This window comes from Glycine soja, chromosome 14 (genome assembly GCF_004193775.1).
Source record: "Glycine soja cultivar W05 chromosome 14, ASM419377v2, whole genome shotgun sequence".
Taxonomy (NCBI): domain Eukaryota; kingdom Viridiplantae; phylum Streptophyta; class Magnoliopsida; order Fabales; family Fabaceae; genus Glycine; species Glycine soja.
The window spans coordinates 34233795-34247152 of NC_041015.1; the positions used below are offsets into that span (position 1 = coordinate 34233795).

The 13358-nt window shown below is 41.3% G+C and overlaps 1 protein-coding gene across 2 annotated transcripts in view; it reads right to left on the reverse strand.

Annotated features, from left to right (window-relative positions):
* LOC114384732 (small RNA degrading nuclease 5-like) overlaps window positions 1-13358 on the reverse strand; it is a 29454-nt gene that overhangs the window by 10142 nt on the left and 5954 nt on the right. For both annotated transcript variants that reach the window (XM_028344488.1, XM_028344489.1), the window contains 2 exons: window positions 7169-7228; window positions 5943-5998 (listed from right to left, as the gene is read on the reverse strand). In XM_028344488.1, coding sequence (XP_028200289.1) covers window positions 5943-5998; window positions 7169-7228 — 116 coding nt within the window. The remainder of the gene's footprint in view (window positions 1-5942; window positions 5999-7168; window positions 7229-13358) is intronic.

Consider the following 13358-nt stretch of genomic DNA (forward strand, 5'->3'; position numbering starts at 1 on the left):
GACAACCAGCCCAATCTGCATCACAATACCCAGATACTTGTGTGTTACCCTTGTCTTCATACAACAATCCTTGTCCAGGAGCTCTCTTTACATATCTAAGAATACGCATAACAGCATTCCAATGATCAACAAGAGGATTTTGCATAAATTGGCTAACCACTCCAACAACAAAGGAAATATTAAGTCTTGTAATTGTGAGATAAATGAGTTTTCCCACAAGTCTCCTATATCTCTCGGGGTCAGGATAAACTTCACTTTGATCTGTCATGAGCATACTTCCTTTGAGAGATCACAACACCATCTCCTGATTGAGCCACCTCAATACCAAGGAAATACTTCAGATATCCCAGGCCTTTGGTCTGGAAATGGCTAAATAAGTGCTCTTTTAGCTGGACAATCTTAGAAGCATCATTCCCTGTAATCACTATATCATCAACATAGACCATTAGATAAACACACTTTCCAGGGGATGTATGACAGTAAAAAACAGAATGATCGGCTTCACTTCGTTTCAGCCCAAAAAGTTGAACAATATGACTAAATTTACCAAACCAAGCTCAAGGAGATTGCTTCAACCCATAGAGAGATCGATGTAGCTTACACACAAGACCATACTCCCCCAAAGCAACAAACCTAGGAGGTTGCTCCATATAAATTTCCTCCTCAAGGTCACTATGAAGGAAGGCATTTTTAATGTCAAGCTGATGGAGGAGCCAATGACGCATGACAGCCATAGCAAGAAACAGACAAACGGTGGTGATTTTAGCTACAGGAGAAAAAATATCACAATAATCAAGGCCAAATATCTGAGTGTAGCCTTTAGCTACTAATTGAGCCTTAAGCCGATCAACTTCACCATTGGGCCCAACTTTAACAGTATAAACCCATCTACAACCCCACAATTTTCTTGCCAGGAGGAAGAGGAACAAGTTCCCAAGTACCATTATTTTCAAGAGCCTGCATTTCATCAATCATAGCCTATCACCATCCAGGATGATTAAGTGCCTCATGAATATTAGAAGGAACAGTGAGCGAAGATAACGAGAAAACAAAGGAAGAATATGAAGGAGACAAACGATGATAACTCAAGAAGTTATAAATAGGATAAGGATTACGAGTAGACCGAGTACCTTTCCTGATGACAATGGGCCAATCTGAATCAGAGTGATGAGAAGTGAAAGAAGAAGGATCCATAGTTTGAGGATTGGTTGGAGGAGGATGAGGATCACGAGGAGAAAATTCAGGCACTATAGAACCAACTTGTTGTGTCCTGCGTTGATATGTAATAAGAGGTGGAGGAGCAACTTCAGTTGAATTTGGTGGAGAAGATGGGACTTCACTAATATTTTGATCGGAGTTACCTAGTGGACAAGGAGAAGGAATTGGAAGTACTTGCGGGAGAGAAGAAGGATGGTCTATGGAAGGTGAGAAGAAGGATGTGTCTTCAAAGAAGGTTATATCCGCAGACATATAGTATTTTGATCGGAGTTACCTAGTGGACAAGGAGAAGGAATTGGAAGTACTTGCTGGAGAGAAGAAGGATGGTCTATGGAAGGTGAGAAGAAGGATGTGTTTTCAAAGAAGGTTACATCCGCAGACATATAGTATCGTCTAGTGGTTGGAGAGTAGCACTTGTAACCCTTTTAAAGACAAGAATAACCCAAAAAGACAAATTTGATGGCCTTAGCAGAAAGTTTGTCTAAACCAAGAGAGAGATCATGGATAAAACAAGTACAACCAAACACTTTAGGAGAAACATGAAATAATGGATCATGAGGAAAGATAATTGAGTGAGGTATTTGGTTTCCAAGGGAAGAAAAAGACATCCTGTTAATTACGAAACAAGCAGTAAGCACTGCATCTCCCCAATGGTGTGTAGGAACATTGGAGTTTAACATTAGGGAACGTGCAGTTTCAAGAAGATGACGATTCTTCTTTTCTGCTGTACCATTTTGTTGTGGTGTATGAGGACATGTGAACTGATGTAGAATACCTTTTGAAGATAAAAAAGAGGATAGATCATGAGAGAAATACTCTTTAGCATTATCACTTCTGAAAATCTTAATAGTTTTTCCAAATTGATTCTCAATCTCATTAAAGAAAGACATGAATATAGGCAAAAGTTCAGATCTGTCTTTCATTAAATAAACCCAAGTACATCTGGAGAATTCATCAATAAAGGTTACAAAATATCGAAAACCAAAAGATGTAACACGACTTGGTCCCCAAATATCAAAATGAATGGCAGAAAAAGTCGAGTTACATCTTTGTACAGTTTGAGAAAATGATGACCTAACATGTTTTCCTAGTTGACAAGACTCACATTCTAAGACTCGAAGATTCTTAAGACTAGGAACCATCATTTTCAGTTTTGGTAAACTTGGGTAACCCAAACGATCATGCAAAAGTTTGGGTTTTTAAGTTGCAAAACAAGACACAGGAAAGCTAGATTCTAAGTAGTAAAGTCCTCGTGATTCACGTCCTTCTCCAATCAGTTGACCTGTGCCATGTTCCTCAATAACAAGAATTAGCAATAAAAGTTACTGAGCAATTTAATGAACGAGTCAACTGACTTAATGAGATTAGATTATAGGGACATTGAGGAATAAATAAAACAAATTCAACTTTAATGAGGGAGATAAAGAGACTTGACCACTTCCTTGAGATGCAACTTTGGAACCATTAGCTACAGTAACAAGGTGAGGAATTTTTGGGAAAGAAATGGATGAAAAAGAAGACTTGTTACCATAGATATGATCAGAGGCACTTGAATCAAGTATCCAAGGACTAGGACTTTCAATAGATTGAGAGATACATGCTGTTGAAAAACATGGTACGGAGGAAGATTGTGCTTGGTTGCTGGATTTCTCATATATGAGCTTCAAATACTCTTGGTACTCCTCATTAGAGAATCTAGACTCTGATTTCTCTGACTTAGACACCTGTGCTACTTTGTCAGGAAAACCATGCAAAGAGTAACAATTTTCTTGAGTGTGACCCATACTCTTGCAATAGGTGCATTGAGGACATCCACCTCTTCCACTGCGGCCTCCTCTATTGTTCCGGCCTCCTCCTCTCCCACGAGGTGCAATCATGGTTGATGTTTCCACAACATCAGCTAGATTTTCATCTTTCAATACATGAGGCACACGAAGAAGTCTAGTGATGAGAGTCCATTGACGGAACTTGGTCTCCAGCAAGAACTTGATCACGCACATGATCAAAATCTGAGTGTAGGCTCCTCAAGATAAGAACCATGTAAAACTTGTTCAGCTTTTTATTCACTTCCTCCAACGAATCAACCACAAGAAACCTTTTCAGCTCTTCCACTGCGGCTCGAGCTTTACCTATGTGTGCAATCATGTCATGGCTGGTTTGCTTGAGAGCTGTAACTTTCATGGTTGCATCAAACAGGCTTTGAATATCATTGGCAAAAATCTCTTGGGCCTTTTTCCAAAAAGAGCAACATGTTTTGAATGATCTAAGAATTTCCAAAACATTTGGCTCAACCTATTGCCATAGCACAGCACAAAGTTGAAAATCAAGTTTTTCCCACTCAGATTTCTTGTCGTTTGGGACATCACCAACTCCCTTTTCCAAGTGGTCATGGTACCCTTGGCCAAGAAACCACAACTCCACTGAAGCAGACCAAGACAAATAGTGTTTTCAGTTGAGTTTTGCAGTAGTGATGGTAGGAGTCCCAGAGAAGGAGAAAACAGGACCAGAAGAAGTCATTTTTGACCAAAAGAAAGAAACCCCAATTGAGTAGAAGAAGAGGATGCACGAGTTGACGAGCAAACACTGAAACAGGAGCTGAAATGTGCCTAGAAGAACATGACACAGCGTTTGAGACTGGTCCAGCGAGCTTCCGATGGCTGGCGAGCGGTGCGTGGTCTTCACGCGCCGAAATGGCACGAGCTGGTGGTGGCGCGTGGCGGCATGTGGCTGGGAATCTGGCCACGCGACTTGCAGGGGTGAGTCGCGCTCCTCGAGGCACACTCAACCCTGGGTTTGCCGAGAAAAATGGCGGCCGGGACAGCGACGGACGGTGATCAAAACGGTTACCCGCTCTGATACCAAGTTGAAGTTTGAATGTGTGAGAGAAATTGTTACTCACAAATAATGTTGTTAATGACAGATGGCGGTTCATGGTGAAAAGCCAAAAATCTGTCATAAAAATATGGCGGATGGCGTAGTGGAAAATGGCGGATGTCATGACGGACAGAAAAAAAAATACATATATATAAAGTCATTGAAATTGAAAAAAACAATGGATTGCATTCAAATAAACTAAAAATGTTTCATGAGTTCATACAATAATCAATTACCAAAAGGAAAAAATAGAACTGTCAAAAGTAAAAAGAGGGTATCAAATAGCAAAAGGAAAAAAAAAGCTGCAGACAGAAAAAAGGGGTGTCAAACAGCAAAAATAAAATTTAAAATAAAATAAAAGCTGAAGGGCACCACTTCACCCGCGATGTTGTTTGCCTTCGTGGGGGTGCTGGTCGCCGTTCCTGGCCTGTGCTCGCGCCGCTGTTCCTACCGGTGCTCGCGCCGCTATTCCTACCGGTGGTTCCGCCACCGTTCCTTCCAGTTGTTGTGCCACCGTTCCTGCCGACGTTGGCTGCGTTCAAGGTGCAGTCTGCAGAGGGTGTCGCGGCTGGGTGCAGCTGGGTGCGGGTGGGTCGCGGTATGGACGCTGGGTGCTAGGGAGGGTGCGGCTGGTTTGCTTTTGGTTGGAGGGCTGCGTTTTGATTAACAGGTGCGTGGGAGGGGAGGGCTAAGCTTTTGAATGAATTACCGGGTAGGGTTGGGTCGGGTCAGCCCAACTCCTACCACGGACAAAAAACAAAAAAAATCTGTCATTTTCCGCCTCGCCACCATATCCGCCATGACCACCATGGCTATGGCGGCCGCCATGGCACCGCCATAACCGCCATTTAACAACACTGCTCACAGACAACTTGCTTTATTACTTTCAAATAACATATATATAGGATACAAAAAGGAGGAGAGAGACAGCTGATTACATTGACCTAACACTGCTGTCCTCTGAATAAAGCTGAATAATTAAACAACAATCCACAAAACTACACATATATATTTAACAGAACAGAACCAGCCCATTAGGGTTACCTAACGGAATCCTTTTAATCTAAGCATTTTCATACAAAATTCCAACCCTTTATTAGATGGAAATCAAAACACCAAGCCGTACATATATCTTTGCAACTGAGCAATTAATAACCCTTATGAGAAGATTTTACAATGAGTCAAGACCGTGAAAGTCTTAGCACCGAACTACCCCCACCAGAAGGGAAAAAAGAAAAAGATAAAATTTACGCATAATATATAATTCACACATTATATAGATTACTCGTTGTTCCCTTCGAGGGGGAGATTAGAAGCAACAAGTATGGCTCTATGGTGTAAAAACAAAATTCAAATAATAAGAAATATATATAATTAAAATAAAAAAGAAATAGTTTGGATCTAGGAGAAAAGCAATTTATTAAAAACAATGAAAATAATTAATTTGAGAGTATAAGTATTTGAGATTTAAAATCAAAAAGGAAATTTTAGAATAAAAATGTAAATTTAAACGGAATTAAAGCTGAGATTTGAGAGGAAACTTTCTTAATGCAAAAGGAAAATTTGAAAACAATTAATAATTTAAGAATTTTTTAAAATATAATAATAAGTGCTGAATAATGGTGAAGCCATGATGTGTTACATGGAAAAATACGCTAACATGTCCTCACATTCAAGAATAAGGACTCAAATTTTGATAATATAGGTGTTGATTAGTTTTATCAACATATGACTTATGAGTAACTAACATAGAAGATGCTAAAATCTATTTAGCAATGACTTTTTTAATTTCTAATATTAAATAACGAACTTATTTAGGGACATTGACTGATACTCCAAAAACAGCTTACCTTGTGTTGTAATCAGTGATGGCATTTGATGGTTTAACCAACTTATCTATCAAAACCTGAAAAGATAAATATTAGAAAAGAAGCCATCACTGTGCAAGTAAATGTTACCAATTTTAAAGAGTTGGCCAAGTCTCAATATATAAAATGGCTACTTCAATTTCTTAAAGATTAAAAATGAGACATAATAAAAAAACAACCAAAACAGAATCTCTCTGCAATAGCATTAAATCTTCTGCAGAAAAATGCTACGATGCAACATAATGGCCAAAAGACAATAAATCGATGAATAAGCAATGATGGGAATCATAATAGAGTTTCGTGAAAAAAGGTTCTCATGAAACAACTTCCCAGTTATCAATAGCACACTATTGCAAAGGAGCAGCCTTGGGAAGCTATTTATTAACTGTCACAAAGTCTTTTGAAGGAGCGGAGTCGTGCACGCAAATCGCGGCTGCTACCATGGAAAATCACAGACCTTACAGATGTTATTCTTTCACAGGGAAAAATCCCCTATTTATCCATTTTATTTTGTGAGACATCCAAGCCTTTTTGGGTATTTTTGTCATTTCCCGATGTTTGACATCTGATTTGAGAATAGCACACCTTTCTTTGACACTTGGCTGGTATTTGAGAGTTGAGACCAAGAAACTTGGCTAAGGCTGACTTCCATATCAGGCCACTGACCCAGCACTTTGGCCCCATTTCAGGCCAATCCCATTTTTTTTCAGCATCTGTGTTGTGTTTTCTCTTTTCTTACTTTCTTTCCATGTCGTGTTCAGAGTGGCAGGCAGGCAGGGTATCCTCATGCGTTCTATTATTTTTAGACCAAACTACCATTTTGAATATTATTCATTAACATTTTTAGGTAAATATTTTTTTATTTCTGAGCATATATGTGTGTGAGAGTAGTTAAATAAGTTAATTTGTATTTATAAACTTCGAAAGAGTGGTCATTCTGCCATGCACTATCACACTATAGCATTTTTGGGACTGGTCGCTAAACACCTTAGGATGAGATTGATAACTATGCTTACAAGTTCAACAAGCTTCAGGAAGGAAAGACATGCCAAATGGAAATAGATACATAGAAACAAACACAAGATATAAAGAATTAAAATATTGATAACTATTTATTGAACTTTTAAAACTAACGACCATTCCTCTTAAAATCAGTAGTAAATGCATTCACTTTACAAACTAGTTCAGAAAATAAATTCAGTAAATACCTGTCCTTTGACATCCACTAAAGTAATTCTTGACAGCTCAAAACCTTCACTTGTTATGCACTAAGCAAATGAGAAAAAAAATGAACATTGATCAAATTACATATGTACAGGATATCCGTAAAAAGAATGCCATAACTACTTTAATTTGTCTCAATATAGAATGAAGTTACTTACAACTTTGCCTATGTATTCCAATAAAACCTCAGTCAATATAATTTTCAGCAATGTTAAATGCATTTAGTTTTCATTGGAATTAGTATTTAGGAAGTAGAACCCATTTACTCTTTGCATTGGAAATAGTCCCCATCTAGTCTAGTAAGAATCTGAACATTCTGCATAACCCAAGTTGTATAATCAATCAATTTCACCTAACCAATACCTATCTCTCTCTCCATCTCTCTATTTCTCACTTCCCACCAAATTCAACAAGTTATCTCCATTTAAATTTCATGAATATGAAATGAATCCAGTAGTATTATTGTCTAAGTGAAATTTGGTGCATCAATGGTCAATCCCAATTAACGATATCAATTAGGTACCTTCCAACATTCAGTATGAGAGAGAAAGAAGAGAGAGAAAGAGGGAGAGAGAAAGATCAGAGTGAAAGAATCAGAGAGAGAGTGACAGAGAGAGGGAGTGAGAGAGAAAGGGAATGGACTACGGTGAGGAAGAGAGGGAGAGGTAATCTGAGAGTAGAATCCACTGAGAGAAAGGATCCTAGACAAAGCTACGGGGGAGTTAGGCAACGACAACATGCCAATCATCCATATTCAAACTGGCGGAACAGAGCGGACATAACCTCATTCTACTTCACGAGGTTCCCAGAGGATGTACAAGAGGCGGAGCTCTGGACCCATTTCAAAAAATGGGGGGATGTGAGGGAGATATTCATATCTAAACAGAGGAACAAAGGAGGAAGGAGGTATGGGTTCGTGAGATTTAAAGGAGTGTCTGATGTGAGTAGACTCGAAAGACAACTTGATAATACCATCATCGGGGGATTGAAGCTGCATGTAAACATACCAAAGTATGCGAGAGGAAAGCTGGAAAAAGGCAAAATCAACCACAGAAGGCAGGGGATCAGCCAAAAGAAGAATGAAGGGACGAAGGCAATACCAACTACAACATCCCATATCACGGCACCCACAAGGACATACGCGGAGATATTGGCGACACACTCAAGGAATGCAGGGCAACGCAAGAACACAGCCACAGCTCAAGTCAGACAAGGAGGATCACATTCCTCGGTTCAACTAGACATCCCGAAGGAGGAGGACAAATGGTACAAGGACGCATGGGTGGGAAGGTTGAAGAAACTAGAGATATTCGAAAGGCTTGAAGACGAAATAGTGTGGATTTTAGGGTCCGACATGAGGCCTATATACCTAGGAGATAACAAGGTCATTCTCCTTGGTCTTCCAGACGCAAAGGCAGAAGAGTTAAACACTGAAGAAATAGACAAGGGTACATCGTTGTTTTATTCCCTGGAGAGATGGAAGCCAGAGACGAGACCGGGAAACAGGCTGGTATGGATGCACTGTTGGGGCATACCGATCGCCGCATGGGACATTAGATATATCCGGAAGATTGTGGCAACAGTGGGTGATTTGGTGGACGTTGACGATGAAGTAGAAGAACTTCGGCGGCTCAACAGGGCTAGGGTCCTTATTAGAACCCCGTGGAGCCCGACAATACACCATTCAGTAACTGTTGACATCCATGGTGTGTCGTCCGTAGTCTACATGGTGGAGGAGACCTCCACGGAAGAAGGCCTGTACGAGCGACGTCGCCGACACACGCTCAGCCCATCAAATGAAATATCGTCTGACGATAGCGGCCTCGACACACCGATCTCGCGACTGAGCGACCTCTCGACGAGGTTAACCGCCGAAGAACATACCGGTGGCTGTTTTGACCCTCGGTCTGACAGGGTCTCTAGCGGATGCATAGGAATCAATGGTCCACTGGGCAAAGACCCATATGGCCCAACCCTCGAGGATCCAATGAAAAATGGCACAAAACGCAACCAAACAGGGGTCGCACCAGACCCTCTGTCGGAACTACCTGCATGTAGCAGTGAAAAGGAAACATGCAACCAGCAAGATACGGACAAGGCTGATACCAAACTAGAAAGTGATGTCAGCAGGAGGGGGAGAAAGGGGAGCACGGAAGGCATATTACAGGAAAACAAAAGGGCTTGTGCAAATGCCCAAAATGAGGAAGGCATTAAATGCCCCCCTGAGACACGGCACCTTTATTTCAAAACCCCACTTGCTCCAGCTACGGTATCTATTGGGCCTGAAAACAACATAGGCCTCACTAGTGATGTAATAGAAGCAGAACCACAGGGCTGTAGTGCTAACAATCATCAGCACCAACAGGAAACAGGAAGTGCATGAAAGGTGTATTCAAGGGGTAAGGGGTGCAGAAAGAAAGGGGCCCAAACAAGCAGTCACACAAATGTATCTGAAGACATGACAACTTTGACCAAGCAACAACAGATACAAATGGAACTGCAAACATCAAATAATAGAGGCACAAGCCAACAGCTCCCATCGGACTCAGGCCCAGAGGACCTTGACTCACAGCCTGAAAAAAGGAACTCAATACAAACCAGGAATAATAGCAATAATAACTTGTTAGAAGAGGCAATTGCTCAATGGGAAATGGTAAAAGACCTGGGAATGACATGCGGGGCAGAGGAACCAAATATCATTGACAAAATTAAGTCAATGGAGCTCAGAGACAGGAAGGAGGCAGCAGTATTGGGAAAGAGAACCACCCCACCATGAATATTCTATCCTACAACATCAGAGGGCTGGGGAGAGGGGTGAAGTGGCCAGCAATCAGAAGATTAGTATCACAGCATCATGTTGACTTGCTGTGTATACAAGAAACCAAGAAAGAAAAGATAGACAGAGCAGTATGTCAAGCTTTGTGGGGAGACACAGCATTGAGTTGGGAAATATACCCTGCCATAAATTCAGCTGGTGGACTGTTGTGTGTTTGGAATGACAGTATGTTTAAGGTAGAGAGGAGATTCACAGGCAGGGGTTTTATTCTATTAGAGGGTGTGTGGACTCAAGAGATGCAGAAAATATTTATTGTGAATGTATATGCACCATGTGAGGCTGTCGTCAGGAGAGCACTATGGGCATCTATCAGGCAGCTTAAGCAACTTCAAACAGATGGAACCTGGTGTATTTTGGGGGACTTTAACAGCATTAGACACCCGGCTGAGAGGCTGACCATGTCACAAAGAGAGGGGGATCATCACAGTATTTCAGAGTTCAACGAGTGGATATCAAAATTAGAAGTTGAAGAAGTGCCAAGTGTTGGCAGAAAATTCACATGGATCTGACCGAATGGGACTGCAAAAAGTAAGCTAGACAGGTTCCTTGTTTCTGACGATTGGGTGTCAAAATGGCCAGGAAGTACACAGTACATCTTGGATAGAAATTTCTCGGATCATTGCCCTATCCTACTCAGAGCAAAAAATGTTGATTGGGGACACAAACCGTTCAGGGTTCTAGACTGTTGGTTGAAGGATAAGACATTCCAAAATATAGTCAAGGGGAGCTGGTTGAGCACACAGCCAAGGGGATGGGGGGCTATTCGCTGAAAGAAAAAATCAAGAAGCTTAAGGAAAGGCTGAAGCAATGGAACAAAGAGCAATTTGGAGATACATCTAAGAGGGTGCAACAACTTCAGAAAGAGCTAAACAATCTAGAAGCTGGCAGCAGTGGCAGACAACTGACCCCCCATGAGCTGTCATCTCATAAAAAGATACAGGAGGACTTGTGGACTGCTGCTCAAGCACATGAATCCTTGCTAAGAAAAATGGCTAGAACAAAATGGATTAAGGAGGGGGACTGCAATCCAAGATACTTTCACAAGATCATGAACTATAACCACAGACATAATGCAGTAAAAGGTGTGTGGATTGAAGGGTTATAGGTTGAAGAACCAATCATTGTGAAAGAGGAAGTTCGCAACTTTTTCCAACTCAGGTTTAGTGAATCGAACTATGAAAGACCTGCAATGAATGGGGCCAGATTTCGTGGGATAGGGCAGCAGCAAAATCAGATGCTGGTGGATAGGTTCCAGGAGGATGAAATAAAGGCAACTGTTTGGGATTGTGGTAGTGACAAAAGCCCTGGACCGGATGGTCTAAATTTTAAGTTTATCAAGCACTCCTGGGAGCTGCTAAAACCTGATATCAGCCGTTTCCTTGACGAATTCCATGTCAATGGTCATTTTCCAAAGGGCTATAATGTATCTTTCATTGCCTTAATCCCCAAGATCAAAGATCCACAATCTCTCAACGAGTATAGGCCTATTTCATTAATAGGATGTATCTATAAGATAGTGGCCAAGATCCTTGCAAATAGACTGAAAAAGGTGCTGCCAAACATCATTGATGAGAGACAAATGGCTTTCATAAAAGAAAGGCACCTGCTGCATGCTGTACTGGTTGCTAATGAGGTGGTGGAGGAGGCAAAAAGGTGCAAAAAACCTTGCCTGGTGTTTAAGGTGGATTATGAAAAGGCCTACGACTCCGTCTCATGGAATTTCCTAACATACATGATGGGGAGGCTGGGCTTTTGCCCAAAATGGATACAATGGGTTTTGGGATGTCTTCATTCAGCATCGCTGTCTATTTTGATTAATGGAAGCCCTACTAACGAATTCTATCCACAAAGAGGCCTTAGGCAAGGGGACCCACTAGCTCCCCTGCTATTTAATATTGCTGCAGAAGGCCTAACTGGCTTGATGAGGGAGGCTGTAGACAAAAAACGCTTTAGCAGCTTCCTAGTGGGGAAAAATAAGGAGCCTGTTAGTATCCTGCAATATGCGGACGATACCATCTTCTTTGGGGAGGCTACTATGGAGAATGTGAAGGCTGTAAAAACAAGTCTCAGGTGTTTTGAACTAGCTTCAGGATTCAAAATCAACTTTGCAAAAAGCAAGTTTGGGGCAATCTGCAAGTCTGAACAATGGTGCAAGGAGGCTGCTGATTTCCTAAATTGTAGCATGTTGCCTATGCCTTTCTCCTACCTTGGCATTCCAATTGGGGTAAACCCAAACCGTAGGGAGATCTGGGATCCTATTATTAGGAAGTGTGAGACAAAACTAGCTAAATGAAAACAGAGACACATTTCTTTGGGAGGGAGAGTCACTCTTATAAAAGCAGTCCTAACAGCGCTTCCAATCTATTTCTTTTCATTTTTCAGGGTTCCCAATAAAATAATAGAGAAGCTAGTCAGTATTCAGCGCAGATTCCTTTGGGGAGGAGGTTCGGAGCAAAAAAAGATCGCGTGGGTCAATTGGGAAACATTATGTCTTCCAAAAGACAAAGGAGGATTAGGCATAAAAGACCTGAGGATGTTCAATACAGCACTACTTGGAAAGTGGAGATGGGAAATTTTTCAACATGATGGAGAGGTGTGGACCAGAATACTAATCTCAAAGTATGGTGGGTGGAGACATTTAGATAACCAAAGAAGAAGCAGCTATTACTCACACTGGTGGAAGGATCTTAAGTTGCTTAATCAACAACAACAGACAGCAGCACTCAAAGGGCACATACAATGGAGGGTGGGTTGTGGAGACAAGATTAAATTTTGGGAAGTCACATGGACAATTGAGGACAGACAACTAATGGTAAAATATGCTAATCTGTACCAGATCTCTAATCAACAACAGCAAACAATTAGCCTCATGGGGAATCATAATGATGAAGGATGGGAATGGAATTTCAGTTGGAGAAGAAACCTGTTTGATAATGAAGCTACAACGGCTGCAGAGTTCATACAGGAAACTGCAATGCTAACAATACAGCAGCATGGAGCAGACTCATGGGTCTGGAGGGCTGACCTGAGTGGAAAATATTCGACAAAATCAGCATACGACATACTGTCAGAAGCAACAAGGGGGGACATAGATAATGGGCCTTTCGTGGAATTATGGAAACTTAGGATACCACCTAAAGCAGCGACGTTTGCATGGAGGCTCATTAGAGACAGGCTACCAACAAAGGTCAACTTGAGGAGGAGACAAGTGGGGATAACTGACTTGATGTGTCCATTGTGCAACAATATGGAGGAGAATGCAACACACCTCTTTTTCCACTGCAGCAAAATACTCCCCCTTTGGTGGGAATCACTGTCATGGGTGAAAAAAGAGGCTG